Raw genomic sequence first — 23,766 nt, forward strand, 5'->3', positions numbered from 1 at the left:
TTGTGTTAATTACTACGCTTATAACATAAAGACCGCCGGTCTGATTTTAACGATTTAGACAAATTCGGAATTGCCTCTTCACAGAAAAGAATAAAATCCAAAAAAATGGCGTAAAAATGTGAAATTTGAACATTTTTATTTTGACTTTTAAAATGTACAATAGTAATGTTTTATAGTGCATATTTTTTTCAATTTTGACTTACTATTTTCGAATGTACATTTGTAGTGTTTTTTTTTTTTTGAATTGTAATATGATGTGTAGGTTTTTCTGGGTAATATAAAGCCACAACGGATAAAACTGTTATTTATAGATTTTATGTATTTATTCGTAATACCCAATAAATGCATAAAATCTATAAATAACAATTTTATCCGTTGTCGCTTTCTATGAAAATTCTAAAATCGGGAAAAATCGACAATTTTTCAATGGAATCGAATTTCAAAATAATAGTACATTCTACCGACAAACTTCGCAATCACCCTTAAAAATTTGCGCAAAAAAATCAGCGAACCAGTTGAAGATTCTTTTTCTTTTTTCTATATTGAAGTGTACATTTTTTATTGGTTTGAATTCTGAATGAATAATATTAAAAATGAAGTGAGGGCGAGGTTAAATGCTGAGGTGAGGTTAAATGCTTTCTACTCCAGGACCTACATCGTGCTTCAGCTGGAAGATGCGAACACATTTAAACAAACAAAAATGACCGAAGAAGCGTTATGGGGTTAATTTCAAAAAGTGGACCTGCTTCTTTCATATGACAATAAATTGTCAAATGAGAACACAAAATGCAAAATACATTGGGACTGCAATCAGTCAAATACCGACTATAAAGAACGCAAAATAGAAATTCGACCTAAACATTCAAGATACCTTTAATCGCTTTTGCAGGTCATGATATGGATAATAACCCCTGATAACGGAACAACCCGATTTCAAGTATATTCTACAATTTAACCATATTTTTATACCCTACAACACTATGTGTTGGGGGTATTATAAGTTTGATTGGGCCAGAATTTATGTAACACCTCGAAATATTGGTTTCCCATATAGGAAAGTATATATAGATCTTCCTAGCTCGCCGAGCTAAGTCGATCTAGCTATGTATGTCCGTCCGTCCGTCTGTCCATGTTAATTTGTAATCACTCTACAGGTCGCAATTATGGCCCGATCTTAACGAAATTTTGCTCGAAGGTGGGGTAAGGGTCAGAATAGAAGCCTATTTCTTTTGGAGATGATCGCCATATGTTTAGGTGTTGAAATGGACCAAATACTGAAAAAATGTCGGATTTTGCAGTAGCTATACAGGTCGCAATTATAGACCAATCGACGCAGAATTTCGCATGTAGCTAGAGTTTTGGGTGGTCATCGGATAATATTTAGCGGGTAAAATAGACCATATCTTTTTTGTTGAAAAAAATTCAAAATTTTTCATTGTTGTTATTTTTTTTGGCCAATGATTATTTCTATGGTTTCTATGTGGTTTAGCTTCTTGAACTTAGGTTTCATATACAAATTAAAACAAAACTATTTTATTTTGTATTTTATTCCCGACGTTTCGTCGCTGTTTTGGCGACTTCTTCTGGGGAATTCGTCTATTTAAATAAATCAAAAATTAGCATTTCAATTTCATATTAATTCACAAGATGGGATAATCTTACAATATAATTTTTAAGACGAGTTTACATAGAACATATAATAAACTACACTACTTAAAAATTAGTATCACAGTTTTTTTACTTTATTGCCACGAATTCCCCAGAAGAAGTCGCCAAAACAGCGAAAAAACGTCGGGAATAAAATACAAAATAACAAGGCAAAACTCTAAAATAATTTTGTTTTAATTTGTATATGAAACCTAAGGTCAAGAAGCTAAAACACACAAACCATTCAAAATTATTCATTAAACCGCAAATATTTTAAATCCCGGCGAAATCCAAAGCCATGACAAGGTTACTTCTGATCTTCACATTGATGTTAAGATCAAACAAATCGGATATATAGCAAAATATGTGCGATATATATGTCTATCAAAGAAGATATGCTTCAAAGATCTCATATATGTCGAGAACGGCTGAATTGATTTCGACAGTTCTCATTAATTCAGAATGGCCTCTTGGCAGGAAAGAAAAAACTTCTAAAAAATCGCTTAAAAATATCTCTCTAAAGATGAAAATATTGATTTTGTAATATTTTCTCATATTTTTTCAATTTTGTCATATTTTTGGCATATTTTCATTTTGAATTAAACATTTGGTAATATTTCTACAGCTAACAAAACTAAGTAGTTAGGATATCAGGATATCATATACAGATCGCATTTATGGCCCGATCCTTACGAAATTTTGCATGGGGATAAGATTAGGGTCAGAATAGAAGCCTACTCTTTTTGGAGATGATCGCCCTATATTTAGGGGTTGAAATGGACCAAAAAACTGCAAAATTGTCAGCAGGTCGTAATTATCGCCCGATCCTCACGCACATTTGAATGGGGGTTACCGGACATTGCAAAAGCCAAGCAGTTTTGGATGGCCATCCAAAAATATTGAATGTGTGAAGGAGTTTGCCAACTTTTCTAGACAAAATACGAAAATGTCCATTCCAGTGACTTTTTGGAGAATTCATACATAGAGGAATGACGCACTTCTGACTATTTCGTTAACGATGATTTTGTTGAAGAATATAGTCATATGTCTGTATCTCATATAGATGCGTTTCAGTCAAAAACCAATAACAAATGTTAATCTTTTGCCACTTCTGAGAGACTATGGGTCTTTGGGAAATATTGGTTCCAGATCTAGGAAGACCATTTAAGTGCAACATCTACCAATAAATTAGAAATGAGCAAATTAGTTAAAGTTGCTATTATTCGAAAATTAGAGAACGAATCCTGATGGTTTTCTTTTATAATTTGTCACAATATCTTGTGGAATTCGGTCGGCCCCGCTCGACTGTAGCCTTTGCTTACTTGCTTTTTTACTTGTTTTTAAAGTAATAAATAGTATTTGTCATTGAAAGTGCGCGTTGGAGACCCCATAATGTCCATATCTTTTATCATAGTATAATTCAAAGTCGATTAAACAAATGTCCGGTTCCTTAAATCATATGATGGTTATACAAAACGTGATCATTTTTTGCAAGTATGGTTTCTTCCCAAATTACCAACATTTGCCGAAATTAGTATGAAAATATGGTTAAAATGTATGATATACTTGAAATCGGATTGTATCCTTATCCGGGGGTTATGACCAATATCAAGAACTGCAAAAGCGATTTAAGCTATCGTGAAAGTTTAGGAAGAATTTCTGAAAGAATAGAAATCCTCTTCTTTTTGCGATTTCAGCCCCAATGAATTTTGCATATTGAGTTCTCATTGGACGGATTATTGTCATGTGAAAGAAGTAGGTATGTCCCCGTTTTGAAATGAGCCCCACAAAGTTCTACTGTTTTTTTATACCCTCCACCAAAAAAGTATGGAGGGTATATTAAGTTAGTCATTCCGTTTGTAACTCATCGAAATAATCATTTTAGACCCAACAAAGTATATATATTCTTGATCAGCGTAAAATTCTAAGACGATTTAGCCCTGTCCGTCCGTCTGGCCGTCTGTCCGTTTGTTGTAATCACGCTACATTCTAAGTTTCGTCTGCAGGCAGGTCAAGTTTGAAGATGGGGTATATCGGTCCACGATATCGTATAGCCCCCATATAACGGTACCCCCGATATTCGGTATTTTGATGATGTTAGCCACATTTTTCAATGGAATTGTCTGAAAATCCACACAAGTAATTCCTTGTGGGTACTTTATACCTCGGCAGAGAATTATCTATATAGGTCCACAATATCGTATAGCCTCCATATAACTGTACCCCCCGATATTCGGTATTTTGATGATTTTACCCACATTTTTCAACGGAATTGTCTGAAAATCCACACAAGGAGTTCCTTGTGGGTAATTTATACCTCGGCAGAGAATTATCTATATAGGGCCACGATATCGTATAGCCCCCATATAACGGTACCCCCGATATTCTGCATTTTGATGATTTTATCCACATTTTTCAATGGAATTGTCTGAAATTCCACAAAAGGAGTCCCTTGTGGGCATTTTACCCCCTCAAAAAGAATTGTCTATATAGGTCCACGATATCGTATGTCCCCCCATATATCGGCACCTTCCGATATTAGGTATTTTAAAGATTTTAACAGAATTGTCAATGGATTTTATGTTTTTGAATATTTTCTAATTCGTTCCAAATGGTGGAGGGTATTCAAAGTTCGGCCCGGCCGAACATACTGCTTTTTTACTTGTTTTTGTTTAAATGTGTTCGCATCTTCGAGCTGAAGCACGATGTAGATCCTGGAGTTGAAAGCTAAATTCCAATTTCAGACATGAAAGATCGCTATTTAACATCGCATTGGGTACTATTTCATTTTTCATATTATTCATTCAGAATTCAAAACAATAAAAAATGTACACTTCTATATAATTTTTAAATCGAAATAATTTCACGCCAAAAAGATTTTTTTTATATTTTTATTGGCATGTTTTCCCAAGATTTCATTCCGATGTTGTATGAATTGCTAAAATCCGTCAAAACGTTTTTGAGTTATAAGCATTGTAACTAATAAACAAATTGTAAAAAATCTTTAACTTGTCCGTAGGTTTTTTACAGTGAATGTTGAAAGGTCCTTACGAAGTTTGGTCCTTACTATTATTTTGAAATTTGATTCCATTGAAAAAATGTTCTCTATTTTTTCCCGATTTTAGAGTTTTTGCAATGAACAAAGTAATTATCCTTTAACTTTGGTTTGACCACGTTAAATTATTTTGACATCATCTATTTAGGTCCGCCACTCCATAATTGTCGTCGCTTTATACTACCCAAAAAGACTACACATCATATTAGAATTCAATTAAAAAAAAAACACACAACAAATGTACATTCCAAAATAGTAAGTCAAAATGGAAAAAATCGTGCAAAATAAAACATTACTATTGTACACCACAAAAGTCAAAATGAAAATTTTCAAATTTCACATTTTTACGCGATTTTTTTGCATATTATCTATTTCTTCCAAGAGACAATTCCGATTTTGTGTGAATCGTTAAAATCAGATCAGCGGATCTTGAGTTATAAGCGTAGCAATTAACACAACTTTATTTGATATATATAGATAGATTAGAAGTTTGAGTGGTCAAGTCCTTAGCCCCCAAATAAATCCCTAGGGTTGGAGGAAAGTCAGCAGTATCTCGTGTAGTAATTTTCAAACCGATATCTTTATTATCTGGCGAATATTAAGATTTTAGATAAATCAAGATTGTGGGCGTAAAAGCAGGCGCGGTCAATATTTTTTTCTTTAAAAACCTAACTCGGGGTATGATGAACGTTTGTACAAAAAATTATGCAAATCGGTCCAGCCGTTTTCAACTGATTCCATTACCAACGAACAATTGATTTTTGTATTATAGAAGAAGATATACATATGTCAAATTATATTGAGAACGGTTCAGATTTGGATATAGCTCCCATATATATCTTCAACCGATTTCGTTTATTTGATGCACCAAACACGATATGTATGTTCGATTCCAATGAAATTGGGAATGTGTGACGGGATTTTGATTAGAAAATAAATTAGTCAAATTATATTAAAATCGGTTCAGATTTGGATATAGCTCCCATATATATCTTCAACCGATTTTGTTTATTTGATGCACCAAACACGATGTGTATGTTCGATTCCAATGAAATTGGGAATGTGTGACGGGATTTTGATTAGAAAATAAATTAGTCAAATTATATTAAAATCGGTTCAGATCATATATATTTTCGACGGATTTCATGTATTTTATGCACCATACACGATATGTATGTTCGATTCTAAAGAAATTTGGAATATGTGACGGGATTTCGATTAGAAAATGAATTCAGATTTGGATATAGCTCCCATATATATTTTCCGCCGATTTCACATATTTGATGCACAAAACACGATACGTATGTTCGATTCCAATGAAATTGGGAATGTGTGACGGAATTTTGATTAGAAAATAAATTAGTCAAATTATATTAAAATCGGTTCAGATTTGGATATAGCTCCCATATATATTTTCGGCCGATTTCATGTATTTGATGCAACATCGTGTTTGTCGCGATTCGTATATGCGATTCCAATTAAATTCGGCATGAGTGACTTAATTTGGTACAAAAATAAATTTGTCAAATTATATTTAAATCGGTTCAGATTTGGATATAGCTCGCATATATATTTTCGTCCGATTTCACATATTTGATGCACAAAACACGATACGTATGTCCGATTCCAATGAAATTCGGCATGAGTGTCTAAATTTGGTATAAAAATAAATTTTTCAAATTATATTGAAATCGGATGAGGTTTGGATACATCTCTCATACATATACTTTTCGGTCGATCTAATGAATGTTATGTACCAAACACCATATGTATGTCCTATTCCAATGAAATTCAGAATGTGTGGCGGAATTTGGATACAATAACAAATTTGAAATCGGTTAAAATTTGGATATATCTCCCATATATATTCTCGGCCGATTTCACATATTTTATGCACCAAACACAGTATGTACCTCCAATTTCAATGAAATATGGCATTTGACAGATTGGAATATGATTTTATTAAGATGCACTGACCCACAACGCCTTTGCAGTGGTATAAGGCTAACAGTAAACAAGTGCCGTGCCGAACTTTGAATGCCCTCCATCATTTTCAACGAATTTGGCAATATTTTAAGAAATAAAATCCGTTAAAAATTGTTTTAAAATCTTACAAATACCGAATGTATACGAAGGCGTATTGGGGTACTATTTCATTTTTGATATTATTCATTCAGAATTCAAAACAATAAAAAATGTACACTTCTATATAGTTTTTAAATCGAAATAATTTCACGCCAAAAGGATTTTTTTTATATTTTTATTGGCATGTTTTCCCAAGATTTCATTCCGAAGTTGTATGAATTGCTTAAATTCGTCAAAACGTTTTTGAGTTATAAGCATTGTAACTAATAAACAAATTGAAAAAAAATCTTTAACTTGTTCGCAGGTTTTTTACAGCGAATGTTTAAAGGTCCTTACAAAGTTTGGTCCTTACTATTATTTTGAAATTTGATTCCATTGAAAAAATGTTCTCTTTTTTTCCCGATTTTAGAGTCTTTTGCAATGCTATAGGCTCTTTTTTTTTTTTGATTTTTTAGCAATTTTGAACAAAGTAATTATCCTTTAACTTTGGTTTGACCACGTTAAATTATTTTGACATCATCTATTTAGGTCCGCCACTCCATAATTGTCGTCGCTTTATACTACCCAAAAAGACTACACATCATATTAGAATTCGATTAAAAAAAAAAAACACAACAAATGTACATTCCAAAATAGTAAGTCAAAATGGAAAAAATCGTGCAAAATAAAACATTACTATTGTACACCACAAAAGTCAAAATGAAAATTTTCAAATTTCACATTTTACGCGATTTTTTTGCATTTTATCTATTTCTTCTAAGAGACAATTCCGATTTTGTGTGAATCGTTTAAATCAGATCAGCGGATCTTGAGTTATAAGCGTAGCAATTAACACAACTTTATTTGATATATATAGATAGATTAGAAGTTTGAGTGGTCAAGTCCTTAGCCCCCAAATAAATCCCTAGGGTTGGAGGAAAGTCAGCAGTATCTCGTGTAATAATTTTCAAACCGATATCTTTATTATCTGGCGAATATTAAGATTTTAGATAAATCAAGATTGTGGGCGTAAAAGTAGGCGCGGTTAATATTTTTTTCTTTAAAAACCAAACTCGTATGATGAACGTTTGTACAAAAAATTATGCAAATCGGTCCAGCCGTTTTCAACTGATTCCATTACCAACGAACAATTGATTTTTGTATTATAGAAGAAGATATACATATGTCAAATTATATTGAGAACGGTTCAGATTTGGATATAGCTCCCATATATATCTTCAACCGATTTCGTTTATTTGATGCACCAAACACGATATGTATGTTCGATTCCAATGAAATTGGGAATGTGTGACGGGATTTTGATTAGAAAATAAATTAGTCAAATTATATTAAAATCGGTTCAGATTTGGATATAGCTCCCATATATATCTTCAACCGATTTCGTTTATTTGATGCACCAAACACGATATGTATGTTCGATTCCAATGAAATTGGGAATGTGTGACGGGATTTTGATTAGAAAATAAATTAGTCAAATTATATTAAAATCGGTTCAGATTTGTATATAGCTCTCATATATATTTTCGACCGATTTCATGTATTTTATGCACCATACACGATATGTATGTTCGATTCTAAAGAAATTTGGAATATGTGACGGGATTTCGATTAGAAAATTAATTCAGATTTGGACATAGCTCCCATATATATTTTCCGCCGATTTCACATATTTGATGCAAAAAACACGATACGTATGTTCGATTCCAATGAAATTGGGAATGTGTGACGGGATTTTGATTAGAAAACAAATTAGTCAAATTATATTAAAATCGGTTCAGATTTGGATATAGCTTCCATATATATTTTCGGCCGATTTCATGTATTTGATGCAACAAACACGATACGTATATGCGATTCCAATTAAATTCGGCATGAGTGACTTAATTTGGTACAAAAATAAATTTGTCAAATTATATTTAAATCGGTTCAGATTTGGATATAGCTCCCATATATATTTTCGTCCGATTTCACATATTTGATGCACAAAACACGATACGTATGTCCGATTCCAATGAAATTCGGAATGAGTATCTAAATTTGGTATAAAAATAAATTTTTCAAATTATATTGAAATCGGATGAGGTTTGGATACATCTCTCATACATATACTTTTCGGTCGATCTAATGAATGTTATGTACCAAACACCATATGTATGTCCTATTCCAATGAAATTCAGAATGTGTGGCGGAATTTGGATACAATAACAAATTTGAAATCGGTTAAAATTTGGATATATCTCCCATATATATTCTCGGCCGATTTCATATATTTTATGCACCAAACACAGTATGTACCTCCAATTTCAATGAAATATGGCATGTGACAGATTGGAATATTTTATTAAGATGCACTGACCCACAACGCCTTTGCAGTGGTATAAGGCTAACAGTAAACAAGTAAAAAAGCTGAACGTTTGGCCGGGCGAACTTTGAATTCCCTCCACCATTTGGAACGAATTTGGCAATTTTTAAAGAAATAAAATCCGTTAAAAATTGTTTTAAAATCTTACAAATACCGAATGTATACGAAGACGTGGAACTGCACAGACTATCTTCTCTCATAGGCTGTAATATGCATTTCGAACTTCAAATACCAAATTTGAACCAATTCCGGTGAATAATGTCTCTAAAATTATCAAAGTACCGAATATCGGGAGGTACCGTTATATAGCGGCTGTACCAAACGTGAACCTACATGGTCCATTTTCAATACCAAATGTCCTGCAGACATAATATACATTTGAGTGAAATTTTCTCAACCTACTTTATTTCGTTCGGAAGCTAGAGTGATTTCCACAGACTGACATACGGATGGACATCGCTAAATCAACATTGAATTTTACGCTGATCAAGAATACATATGCTTTGTGGGGTCTAACATGTATATTTCGAGGTGTTACAAACGGAATGACAAACTTAGTATACCCTCCATACTACACAAAAATTTAATTGAAAGATTGTTATTCCTACCTCGAATTCTCTAAATTCAACTTCAAAAGATTGCAGTTTCCAGCACGCTTGGCATTTGCTATGCAATTAATAAATCCGAAGGACAACCCCTTCGTGTATGCGGACTAAATTCAGCATGTTCCTGCCTTTCTCAAGCTTTTTTCCTGGCATGTTCACGCGTTGAAAGACCGAGCCATTTGTTTGTTTACGCATTAAAGTATTACAATAATAACGTTTTTAAATTTTTTGAATTTGTTTTATTTATATTTTTTAACCAACAAATATTCATATATAAAATTTTGAATGCATATAAAAGCTAATATTTTTATATATTTGATACCAAACACGATATATGTGTCTGATTTCAATGAAATTCGCAATAAGAGACAAAACTTGGTACAATATTAAATATGTCGAATAAAATAGAATTCCGTTAATATTTAGTAATAGGTCCCATATATATTTCGATTACATAGAAATCGGTGGAGTTTGAATGTATCTCCCATATATATTTTCGGTCCATTTCGTATATTTGATGTACCAAATACCAATTTCAATATAAGGCGTAACGGAATTTGGTCTTAAAATTAATTTTGTCAAATTATATTGAAAACGGTTCAGATTGGGATATGATTTTGTCCCACAACGCCTTTGCAATGGTATTAGACTAACAGTACAAAACTACACAAAAATTTAATTGATGAACGGATTATTACGAGGAAGTATGCTGCTACCTCGAATTCTCTAATAGCAACAGAAATGCCACTCAATTTTGCGATTTGTTTGTTTACGCAATAATGTATTACAAAAAAGTAAAAAAACATTAAATTCGGCGGGGCCGAACTTTCAATACCCGCCACCTTAGGGAAAGGAAACAATCTATATATATAAAACAAAGTTGTGTTAGTTACTACGCTTATAACTTAAGAAACGCTGGACTGATTTTAACGATTCATACAAATTCGGAATTGCCTTCTGTTCGAAAAGGATAGCAGTAAGTAAAATAGCAGTAAGTTCGGCCGGGCCGAACTTTGAATACCCTCCACCATTTGGAACGAATTAGAAAATATTCAAAAATAAAATCCATTGACAATTCTGTTAAAATATATATACGGGGGATATACGCTATTGTGGACCTATATAGACAAATCTATGTCTGGGGGTAAAGTACTCACAAGGAACTACTTGTGTGAATTTTAAGACACTTCCATTGAAAAATGTGGCTAACATCATTAAAATACCGAATATCGGGGGGTACAGTTATATGGGAGATACACGATATCGTGGACCTATATAGACAATTCTTTTTGAGGGGGTAAAATGCCCACAAGGGACTCCTTTTCTGGAATTTCAGACAATTCCATTGAAAAATGTGGGTAAAATCATCAAAATACTGAATATCGGGAGTACCGTTATATGGGGGCTATACGATATCGTGGACCTATATAGATAATTCTTTTTGAGGGGGTAAAATGTTCACAAGGGACTCCTTTTCAGGAATTTCAGACAATTCCATTGAAAAATGTGGCTAAAATTATCAAAATGCCGAATACCGTGGGGGTACCGTTATACGCTATACGATATTGTGGACCTATATAGATAATTCTCTGCCGAGGTATAAAGTACCCACAAGGAACTACTTGTGTGGATTTTCAGACGATTCCATTGAAAAATGTGGCTAATATCATCAAAAGACTGAATATCGGGGGTACCGTTATATGGGGGCTATACGATATCGTGGACCTATATGGACAATTCTCGGCCGAAGTATAAAGTACCCACAAGGAACTCCTTGTGTGGATTTTCAGACAATTCTGTTGAAAAGTGTGGCTAAAATCATCAAAATGCCGAATACCGTGGGGGGTACCGTTAAATGGAGGCTATACGATATTGTGGACCTATATAGATAATTCTCTGCCGAGGTATAAAGTACCCACAAGGAATTACTTGTGTGGATTTTCAGACAATTCCATTGAAAAATGTGGCTAACATCATCAAAATACCGAATATCGGGGGTACCGTTAATTGGGGGCTGTACCACCCGATATTCGATATTTTGATGATGTTAGTCACATTTTTCAATGGAATTGTCTTAAAATCCACACAAGTAGTTCCTTGCGAGTACTTTACCCCGTGAGAGAGAATTGTCTATACAGGTCCACGATATCGTACATCCCCCATATAACGGTACCCCCGATATTCGGTATTTTGATCATTTTACCCACATTTTTCAACGGAATTGTCTGAAAATCCACACAAGGAGTTCCTTGTGAGTACTTTACACGCAGACATAGAATTGTCTATACAAGTCCACAATATCGTATATCCCCCCATATATCGGCACTTTCCTATATTAGATATTTTAAAGATTTTAAAAGAATTTTTAATGGATTTTATTTTTTTGAAAATTTTCTAATTCGTTCCAAATGGTGGAAGGTATTCAAAGTTCGGCCCGGCCGAACTTATTGCTTTTTTACTTGTTTCTAATGTACATTTGTAGTGCTTTTACCTTTTATATTTGAATTTGAATATTAATACCAATTTATTTAATTGACTTGATTTCTTGAGAATTGAAATTGATGGCGAAACGGATTAGATGATATCGAAATAATTTTAAGCGGTCGCACCAAAGTTAAAAGATAATTACTTTTTCAAAATCGCTAAAAAATCACGAAGAAGAGATCTCATTGCAAAAATTCTCAAATCGGGTAAAAATCGAAAAAAAATTCAATGGAATCGAATTTTAAAATAATAGTACATTCTATTGACAAACTTTGTAAGGATATTTAAACAGTTGCTGTAAAAAATCAGCGAACAAGTTGAAGATTTTTTCACTTTGTTATTCTTCTTTTGTCAATTTTTTTCAATTTATGTTATCATATTGAATTCAGTGGATTTTTTGTGAACAAAATAAATAATAATTATTCATTATATACAATTTTTCACTAAAAAATGAAATAAATGCGAAATACGATGTTAACTGACATCTACCTTTCAACTCCAGGGCCTACATCGTGCTTCAGCTGGAAGATGCGCACACATTTAAACAAACAAAAATGACCGAAAAACCTAATGGAGCTCATTTCAAAGCGTGGACCTACTTCTTTCATGTGAAAAAACCCGTCCAATGAGACCTCAAAATGCAAAATTTTTTGGGAGTACAATCAGTAAAATAGCAAATATGAAGGGTGCTAAATAGTAGAGCGAATGTAGAGCGAGAAATTCTTCCCAAACATTCAAGATACCTTAAATCGCTTTTGCAGGTCATGATATCGATCATAACTCACGGATAAGGGTACAACCTGATTTCATATTTATATAACCATAGTATGATTTAAGCTATTTTTGGGGTCTTCGCCACTTTCTTCTATTTTTGGCCATTATTTGGCATCTTTGTTTCTAAGGGGGTAGAGAACCTCTTCGCATAAAATTTTCGGAGTAGGGCCCATATTGGTCTTGACCACATTCATCAATTGATTTGGCTAATAAATTGTATTTATGCTACCGTGGGGTCAGGAACCATCATACAGATAATTGCCACATAGGAATTTTTTTAAGTAAAGTCCCCACATTGGAGTATCCCCAAGTCCACTTTCACATCTAATGTGTGGTCAGAAAAGAAAATTTTGTATTCTATTGAATTTGTAAACCCCAAGAGAATATTTGTTGGGAACGTAGATTTGGGATGTACATCTATATGAAAACATGAACAAATTACAAATATAAGAAAGTAGTAAGTATTTGTTGAATCGTCATTGAATTTTACTATGATGAAAAATATGGACTTTATGGGGTCTTCAACTTACAATTTAAATGACAAATAAAATTAATTCCCATCTTACGGTAATGGGTGTAAAATAGTAAATATATTTGCCTATTCTGAAATCAGTCTGCCCTCAATTATGAGATGGATAAAACTATTTTTACTTATTTAAATCAAGTGATTTTTTTCAGTTTGACATGCTATGTTATTCTGCTATATTTTTGATTTGCCATCTATTTGTCATCTAGGATTATAAGGGGTGAAGATAGTTTCCAATGTAGGTCGATGTTTCGCAGTAGTGTCCATATAAAGGTACCTCCTGATTTTACCATATTTCAAAGGATTTGGCTAAAAATGTGTATTTGGGGGGTGAAAATCTTACACAAAAAATTCAACATATCTACAAATTTTAGAATTTTCTCCATGTAATAGTACCCCTCAAGTCCACCTTTTGGCGGACAAACAGACCGACATGGTTAGGGGGACTTATGAGGACTCTAATGCACAATCTGAGGTGCTAATGGGTTTTAAGAAGTAGATAACTTTGGCTATTCTTAACTCATTCAGCCCTCAATTATGAGGTGTACAAAATACAGTAAATTACAAGTTCATTTGACTAAAAATATATCGACCAGTACGTGAACGCTTATAACAATCACATCTGTAAATAATTATGCTTTGACAACTATGCATAATAGACAAAAACTCAGCTAGTTTTATATAAAAGTAAGACCTTTTGCATAATGCAGTTAAGTTTATCGAAAAGCATAAAGTGAGTGAGGCCGTTATATGGGGCCATACCAAAACGGGAACCTCTATAGCAATTTTATACTTCAAGGATTGTCATCTATCAAATCTTCTAAAATACCAAATTTTAAACAATAATGTGGGTAAATGTGACTACTATCAAAATATTCAATGTTCTGCCATCGGGCTAGAACCCATAATGAACAGCAAATACCAATTTTTATCAAAATATCTAATATCGGGAGGTATCATTATATGGGGGCTATACCATAACGTGGTCCTACATATACAATGTTTCGCTACCGAATATCGGGTGGTACCGTTGTATGGGGTGTATGCCAAAACGGGGACCTATACCTTCAATGTTTCGCCACACTAGCTAAAACCCATCATGGCCCATACAACGGGGACCTATACCTTCAATGTTTCGCCACACTAGCTAAAACCCATCATGGCCAACACATTCCAATTTTTAGACAAATCAGTGCAAAAATGTGACAAATATCACCACTTCCTTGACGTCGGGCTACGCTACCAATATCACGGTACGAAGCGATGGTACGAGACAAAAGATTTATTCACTTTTAAATGCTGGAGTGCACTAACTATAGCCACTGGAATAATTTTAACAGCTGTGGGACGAGTGGCTTAGAAATGACAGCAGTCTGAAGTTGATTGCAGTTTTTTCATCTCACCCATGCAATATCCAATGTTTTATTCAACGTAATGTGCCATGCGTTGTATCCTACTAGGCATAAAGCAGTAAAATCACTAAAATGTATATGATTACAACGCGCATTCGATTTCAGCATTCCTCAAAGAAAAACCAATAAGGAAAGGTCAAAATTCTGACGGGGTCCATTATATGATAGCCTATACAAGTTCCTTCAAAATGGTGGAGGGTATTAACAGTTCGGCCCGGCCGAACTTAGTTGCCCTTTTTACTTGTTTTATTTGCTTACATTAATAACACAGCTTTCAGTCAAGTTATTTTTAATGATCCATCCATATTAAAACTGGATCTGTGAAACTCAGTTTCAATGATTGCACAATATTTCTATACTGTAAGAACTAATTGGATTTTTAAATATATTCATACATTTTCGTAGATGGAGCTCTGTGTAATGATTATAAGGTATTGGTTATGTCTTCGCTAGACCGAATTGTCGACATACTGAGAATTCCCGACGGCGGAGCTAGATTTCTAACATGGAGTCCTGATGGAACTCGAGTTGCAACGACCGGAAGTGATGAAACCCTTACGATGTGGAAATTTTGCCCTACAAGGTGTCCAAACTATTTTAAGCGGTTGAATGGCCCCAAAGAGACTAGCACTATAGAAAATAAATATGGGAATCAATTTCGCAAATGGCATAATATAAAATAATTGTAAAAGTATAACGTTCTATTTATTATCGATATTATTGTTTGCAATAAAATATGTTATATTCACTTATACATTCTTTTATTATTTTCCAGGTCTCAGTACATTTCTTATCCATGACAAATGTGGAACTATATTCGTAAGAATTACTACATTTTCTGGGAAACACTTTCCGCCATGTGAAATGACACCATATTGAACCTGGTTTTGATTCACAGCCGGTCCTCCGCTGTCGTCGTTGCATATATCGAAGTGTTTGCTGCGATCCCCCACGCAAATCGCAGTTGAGTCGTTCTGTTTGTCGTTTCCTGATAAATAACGTAAACATTTGCTATGCGAATAAACTTTATATTTGGATACGCGCAAATGTTTACTCAGGGTTCCGTTAACATTTAAACTGGATATTCCCCAGCCATAAATGAAGAGAAACGATGGGAATTCATATTTTTGATTTTCTTTTGGCAACTTAATACCGTTTATGCTGGTCGATGTTAAATTGAAAGCTCTCTTTAGTTTTAACAAGGCAATGTTATTCATATGCTCATCTTTTTGGTATAGCGGATGCAGTAGGATTTCTATTACACTACGCACTTGTCCACCTGTTTTAAAGATTTTACTTCCACATCGAACCTTAATGTGCGACAAATCCAAATCCTGAACACATGACGCAGAAGTTAGTACCATATCACTGCTTAGAATCGACCCGCTACATGTCAAACGCCTTTTATATGTAATAGCAGCTTGAAAGTTTCCTTCATTTTGCAAAACGTTCCGTCCGCCAACGCTTCTTTCTACACTGGGATTTACAGCATTAACTTTGGTTTCTGTTGTCAACGCACTCAGTGCCACCAGACACAATAACTCTGTATAGCACGCTAACCGTTTCATTACTAACTGAAATATCGCAACTGAACTTATCTTGATTTATATAAATATTTTAACCAAATTACTTTCACCTGTAAAGGGAATAAATTATTTTAAAAATGAAAACATATATTCCACTAACTAAACTATCTTTTGCTAATTAAAATTCATATTCTAATACTCTACTGAAATAGTGACATTTGTTTCAAATAGAAGAAAAATTGACTTGAATACACAAGCCTTTCACTTTTAAGTTCGACAAAAAAAAAAAAAAATAAACGGTAAAGATGATTAAAAGCATAATGCTAATTGAGTTTACTATGATTTAGTCCAACGATGTTGTAAAAGGTTTTGAATCGCTTTCTAAGGGGTAGACTACAAAAAAAGTAGCACAAAAGACATCTATGTGTTCAAACGTCTATTCTAGAATAATTCCTTGTACATGTGATGTATGAAACCGCAAAACATGTTTCAGTACGAAATAACAAGGAACTGAAAAAAACTGACTGCTGTCATTTTTAAACCACTCGTCCGACAGCTGTTAAAATTATTCCAGTGACAGCTCATTATATTGTTTACAAGCGTACAAAATCATTTTGGTGAGAATAGGAATTCAAGCGTGGTAGTGTGATTTCTTTATATTTGGCTGGAAAACCACAAGTGGCTACCGTTAGAGCACTCCATCATTTAAATGTGAATAAATCTTTTGTTCATCGTACTATCACTACTGGTAGCGTAGTCCGACATCAAGGAAGAGGACGGAAGGAAACAGCAACATCAGCAGAAATGGTTCGAAAAGTGAAGAAGCGAATTGACCGAAACCCACGTCGCATGGCCGAAAAATGACTCGAGAGGTGAACATGTCACAATATTCCATTCGGCAAATATTGAAAAATGAGCCTGTGGTAAAGTCAATGAAATTCCAAAAAGTGCAAAAACTTATACCGCAACAGAAAGAAAATAGACTCAAAAGAGCTAAAGAGATGCTTTGCTTGGCCGAAAGTGGTGAACTGCCGAATTTGTTTTTATCCGATGAGAAAACATTCGTTGTCCAGCAGTTTGTAAACAAACAAAATGATCGAGTTTACTTGCCAAAGAGGTCAGCTGAAAATGTGCACCTTCGGTTTTCCACTAGATCTCAAGCACCGGCCATGTTGATGGTGTGGGCCGCCATAACAGCCGATGGTCGCTCTCCGCTAGTATTAATCGACCGTGGCATCAGAATAAATGCCGAATATTATATGGAGAGCAATGTTGGCTCTAAAAAATACCAAAGTGTCGATCACCTCAAGCAAGCGCTTCGCCGGGAAGGGGCCAAAATTCCGCAGAGCAACATTCGGGCAGCGTGTTACTGTTTCACTGACCGTTTCAAGGTCATAATTCGTGCCAAAGGTGACCAATTCGAACAAATATGTACTTATTCTAAAGGTTTATGCTATTTGCGACATTTTTTGCGTTCATTCAATAAAATTTTTAAAAAAATGTAAAAATTATGGCGTTTGGCTTTGTTGCAATTTTTTTATCTTACCCTGTATCTGCATCATTACAACTGCGTAAAATGGTCATACGCCTAAATATTTATTTATCTTTGCGATAACATTTTCCCTATACATATATGGGACAGCTGATAAAAACCATCTATAAGTTGTATATGTATATTCTTCTATATATAAAAATCAATTGTTGTTCGTTGGTAATGGAATCAGTTGAGAACGGCTGCAACGTTTTGCATTATTTTTTGTACAAACGTTCATCATACCACGAGTTAGGTTTAAAAAAAAAAATATGTATATTGACACGCCTATTTTTACGCCAAATAATGAAGATATCGGTTTGAAAATTATTACACGAGATATTGTTGACTTTCCCTCAAACCCTAAGTATTTATTTGGGCGCCTACTCTATATATATACATAAAAAATTTTGGTTCGTTGGTAATTGAATCAGTTATGAACAGCTGGAACGATTTTGATAATTTTTTCTAAATGTTCGTTCTATCCCGAGTAAGGTTTTTATGCAAAGAAAAAGTTACCACGCCCAATTTTACGCCCATTTTTCGATTTATCTAAAATTCTAACATTTGCCAAAATCATGAAGATGTCTGTTCTACAGTTAGTATACGACGTAATCTTCACTCTCCCTTCAACACTAGGTATCTGTTTGGGGCCGGAGGAACTGGCCACACCAAAATTTAAAAAAGCATAGTAACACGTCAGTTGAGAACGGCTGGGCCGATCTGACTCAAATTTTCTCTTGGTTATTTGTAATTACAGTGGAAACGTTTTCGTGAGAGAACATTTCAAGAAGAGCCTCTATAAAAATCGCGGAACTGAAAAAAATCACTGTTCTATTTTGATATAGAGTATTGTGTAGAATTGTTTCAAAATGCCTTTTGCAATTAAAAATTCTTATTGAAAAAAACCGAAAACATAGAGAAAATTTGCATATTTTCTACACATGGCTTCATATGGTTGCCATACCAAATTTTCAATGTTGATTAAAAAATTCTTTTCAAAGCATCAAAACATTAAAAATCTCAACGTACTTTTAAATTGAGGCTATGCCTAATGGGGAACCAATAGTAGCCACTACTGGGGAATAAATCAAAAAGTGGACTTTTGTTATAATTTTTTTTTGACAAATGGTTTATAACCTCAAAAATACTTTTGAGCCCTTCAAAATACCTCAAATCGGCCAAATCTGATCACATTTTTCGACGAATATTAGGAGATAATATTATATGAGTACTATATATTACTGAGAACAAACATATACCTTTTGTAACATCAATCATCCTAAGAATAATATAAAAACCTGTGCAAAGTTTGAAAGACACATATTAAATTAAGTGACCTCTAATTGCAAACGGTGAACGAAGAGGGTGTACAAAACACTTTGTACATACTTTTGAGTGAAAAAAAGCCATAGGGGCAAAACCAAAGTGAAAAGAGGACAACAAAAGTTCCAATAAAATAAGAACACATACAATTTTGAAAAGAGGACATTAATAGTCCCAACTAAAAAAGAAACAAATTAAAAAAAGGAAAAGAGCCAAGAAGGCAACTTCAAAAAAAAGAAACAAAGAAGAGAAATATACAACAACAAAGCAAAAAATGATGCAAAAGGAGTTCCAAAAACAAAAACTCCAAGAGGGGGAGCTTCAGAAAGCGGACAAAACAACAGCGTCAGGAGGCATTGAGTTCGAAAATCCTGGCATCCTGACAGAAACAATGCTGCAACAGTTTCGGGCGTTCCAGAAGGTGATGCTGCAGCAGCAGCAGGAGCAAATGAAGTCGATTATGGAAGAAATTGAGCAGATGTTCCTATGATGAACAAAAGAATTGGCAAGTCGTCGAAGCTGGGAAAGATGACTTGTCCAAATAACTATCATGTGTAAGAGAGGGACACAATTCTGTCGAACTAAAACACATTACAAACTAGGAAGGAAATTCTTGAAATTTTTTCCCGTCGGCAAGTCCTCATTTTGAGGAACGAGATGTGGAAGGAAATTCGGGTGTTGCACCCACACTGACTGATGAAAAATGCCTCCGGGAGGGACATATCAAGTCATTTAAAAGTAATCGAAAAGTGGAAAAAGAAGATAAGCCGCTGCACACAGAAGGATCCAATATTTTCGACGAATATGTTGATTACGACGACGATTCTAGAGGAAAAGAAAACATCACAGAATAGGAAAAAGAAGGAAAGCCTCTACGCACAAAAGGCCCCTTCATTTCCAACGAATATGGAAAAGAATACAGCGAATAAGTGGGTAAAGCCGAACAAAGTTCTCTGGTTCCAGTCCCCGAAGTGTATTGCCTTACAGAAATCAAGAGCAAACCAACAATGGCCGTGAGAATGGAAGACGACGAATCGGAGCATACCATTGAGGCATTGACTATATTCTGCAAAGTGGATGATGACAGTCTTCAACGATGGACTATTAATGCGGTATGGAGAATGAAGCCGGCAAATAAAGGTGGTGGCATTGGCAAGAAGGACTGGACAAAGAAATGGAGTCGTTTCCTGGAAGCAGTTACTTAATTGAATATTTATATTGTTTGAGAATACATAGTTAGTTTCCTCAAATGTTATTGCCCCCCTCAAATAATATAGCCTCTTTCAAATTCCTCAAATGTTGGTAATTTGTAATTTTAGAAAGAACAACACATTCTTCCATATAATTATAAGTATAGGACCATGCTTATAAAGCTTATTTCAGCTATTTTCAGGGTTTTGGTCACATTTTTCAATTGATTTTACCCTTATTTGGCATCTTAGCTTCTAAGGGGGTAGAAGACGTCTTTACGGAAATTTTTTGATGTCAATTTTTTGGAGAAGCGCCCATATAAAAGTGCCTTCTGATTCATCTATGCATTAAAGACTAAAACTACGAACCGGCAATGCGTATCGGGCCAGCTAGTCTATTATAATTTTTGCAATGAATGTTTATTTCTTTTTAGAAATTTGTATGGAGTTATTTTACTTATAATAAAAATTGTGCCGCTTACATAATTCAGATCTGCGTTCTATTAGGCTTTAAAAAATATGCATTAAAAACTAAAAGTACAGGCCGGCAACGCGGACCGGGCCAGCTAGTACTTTATAAATACAATAACTCTGACACAAGTAATACTTACAATAACAAATTTAGGTATACTTACAATAACAAATAAATTTGTTGTTGTAAGTAATGCTGGTGTCAGATTTATAGTATTACTTTATTTCCATTACCCTTTACAAATGTGGTGGCACATCAGCAGTTGACAGATAGATCTAAAACTTGTATATGTTTGGCAGCCGTTTTGTATTGGCAGCCGTTTTGTATTGGCAGCCTCTCTAAGATTCCACTTCTGAAACGCTTCTACTCGTTAAAAATGCGATAGTATGTAAATTTACAAAAACTTGTCTACTTTCTATCGTTACGTAGTTACTATTGACGTGACTTCCATTGGAGAAAACATTGATAGCTTACAATTATTTATGAGATTGCTAAGTGACCTCCGGGATATTTTTTGCTTGCAGGGTTTGGCAATGTAGTGTATGGTTCTTTTTATTTCAAACCTAAATTCTACAGGTGATTCTCATACAAAGTTTCAGAATACATACAGGGTAAGATATAAAAACCGCAACAAAGTCAAAAGCCATATTTTTTTTTAAGTTTTGTTGAATGAAAGCAAAATTGTCGGAAATAGCATCAAATTTTAGAATAAGTTTAGATATGTTCGATTGGTCACCTTTGGCACGAATTGTGGCCTTCAAATATCCAATGAAACTGTAACGCGCTGCCCGAATGTTGCTCTGCGGTATTTTGGCCCATTCCCGCGAAGCGCTTGCTTGAGGTGATCGATACTTTGTATTTTTCAGTGCCAACCTTGCTTTCCAAAATACTCCAGACACAATAGTCCAACGGATTGGTGTCCGGAGATTTTGGTGGCCATTGTGCGCTGGAAATGAAGCGAGGAACTCATTCTGTAACCATTCTTGGGTGGCGCGTGCTGAGTGCGATGGTACTGAGTCCTGTTGGAATGTCCAAGGTCTGAGGCCAAAATGTTTGCGTGCTTTCATACACCCTCCAGAATATTTTCGCGATAATATTCGGCATTTATTCTGATGCCACGGTAAATTAATACGAGCGAAGAGCGACCATCGGCTGTTATGGCGGCCCACACCATCACCACGAACTGCGCTTGAGTTCTGGTGGCCAACCGAAGTTACACATTTTCAACTGACGTCGGGCTACGCTACCAATATCACGGTAACGAGCGATGATACGAGACACAAAAGATTTATTCACATTTAAATGCTAGAGTGCTCTAACGATATCCAGCCAAATATTAAGAAATCACACTATCACGCTTGAATTCCGTCACGAATAACTTTTTTTCAAGACTATGCTTTTTTACGCTTGTAAACAATATACTGAGCTGTCACTGGAAAAATTTTAACAGCTGTCGGACGAGTGGCTTGGAAATGACAGCAGTCTGAAGTTGGTTGCAGTTTTGTAATCACATCCTGTATATTGTTCATCTGATTTGTTGTATTTGTTCTCCAAAGCCGTAATATGCACTACGTAACAACAAAATTCTGGAAAATATATCAAATACAGTTCAGAAATACCATTGTCAAATTTTATCGATGTCGGTTCAGATTTGGATATAGCTCCCACATATATCTTTATCCGATTTGAAGTTAATTGTGCACCAAAGGGATAATATAAAACCAGAATTGGAAAGGCACAAATGCCGCGGGAAATTTTGTAGAAATCGATTCAGAGAGGGATATTCCTATCATATATTAGTTCCTTTGGACACATTCCCCATAAAAAACTTTTGTTGTTATGTGAAGCTATACTAAATATGCAATAGGGTATAGGGTATTATAGAGTCGGCTCGCTCGACTTTAAAACGTTCTTTACTGGTTTAAGGTTAAATACGTTTGAAACCAGATGCTTTTATATAAGTTCGGCCAGCCGAACTTAACGTATATTCAGTATTAATGAGTATAGAATCATAGATGATATGCCCACATTTAATAACGGTATGGATGAATTATTAGGACTTTAAAATATATGCGAAGTTTTCCAATGCAATATCTGATACGTAACTGTAAAAAAGCAATCCTGCAAGGTATTTGTTTTGTCTCACAAACTGAACGCTGTTCTATTACCTCCATACTTGGGGGATATATTTATTTTAGTATTCTGTTTCATATTAAACGAATATTCCTCGAAATATTCGAAAGTATATATTATTGTTCAGAATAAGATTCAGTGTCGATTAAGCTGTTTTGATATTAGCCATACGGATTTTATAATTTCGATGCGAGCTTAATATAGCAGTACCGCCCAATACCATTCTATTCAACGCTTTAGACGCATTCTCAACCCAAAGTGGCTTTAAATTGATATTAAATTACCATTATTGAAGTATAACACAAATCGTACTTACGATCACAATAAGTCTTGATTCAATACACAAAATTGAGCCAAATTAAAAAAAAAACAGATTTTATTTCTTTTTTTTGCAATCAGATATTTTCGATACTTCCACTTACCAAATTAAAGGATCATATCAGCAATAAAATCGGTTGCCAAAATGTTCGTTATTGCTATTGTACTCTAATTTTAATATTTTTTTTTGCGAACAGGCTTAAAAAAACCATTAAAGAAAGAAAACCAGTAAAGAAAGTCTGAAATTCGGGCGGACCGATTTTATGATAACCTACACAACTTTGCATATTTAGAAAAAGCTTGACATAACAATTAAAAGT

General features: G+C 34.4%; 1 protein-coding gene across 4 annotated transcripts in view; it reads left to right on the top strand.

Moving 5' to 3' along the window:
• Positions 1 to 15,702, top strand: part of LOC101901823 (protein cortex) — a 140,184-nt gene extending 124,482 nt beyond the window's left edge. For all 4 annotated transcript variants that reach the window (XM_059129164.1, XM_059129165.1, XM_059129166.1 and 1 more), the window contains one exon: positions 15,356 to 15,702. In XM_059129164.1, the coding sequence (XP_058985147.1) occupies positions 15,356 to 15,633 (278 nt within the window). In that variant the 3' untranslated portion in view covers positions 15,634 to 15,702. The remainder of the gene's footprint in view (positions 1 to 15,355) is intronic.
• The last annotated feature ends 8,064 nt before the right edge of the window (positions 15,703 to 23,766 follow it).

The sequence above is a fragment of the Musca domestica genome, unplaced genomic scaffold (genome assembly GCF_030504385.1).
Source record: "Musca domestica strain aabys unplaced genomic scaffold, Musca_domestica.polishedcontigs.V.1.1 6, whole genome shotgun sequence".
NCBI lineage: Eukaryota > Metazoa > Arthropoda > Insecta > Diptera > Muscidae > Musca > Musca domestica.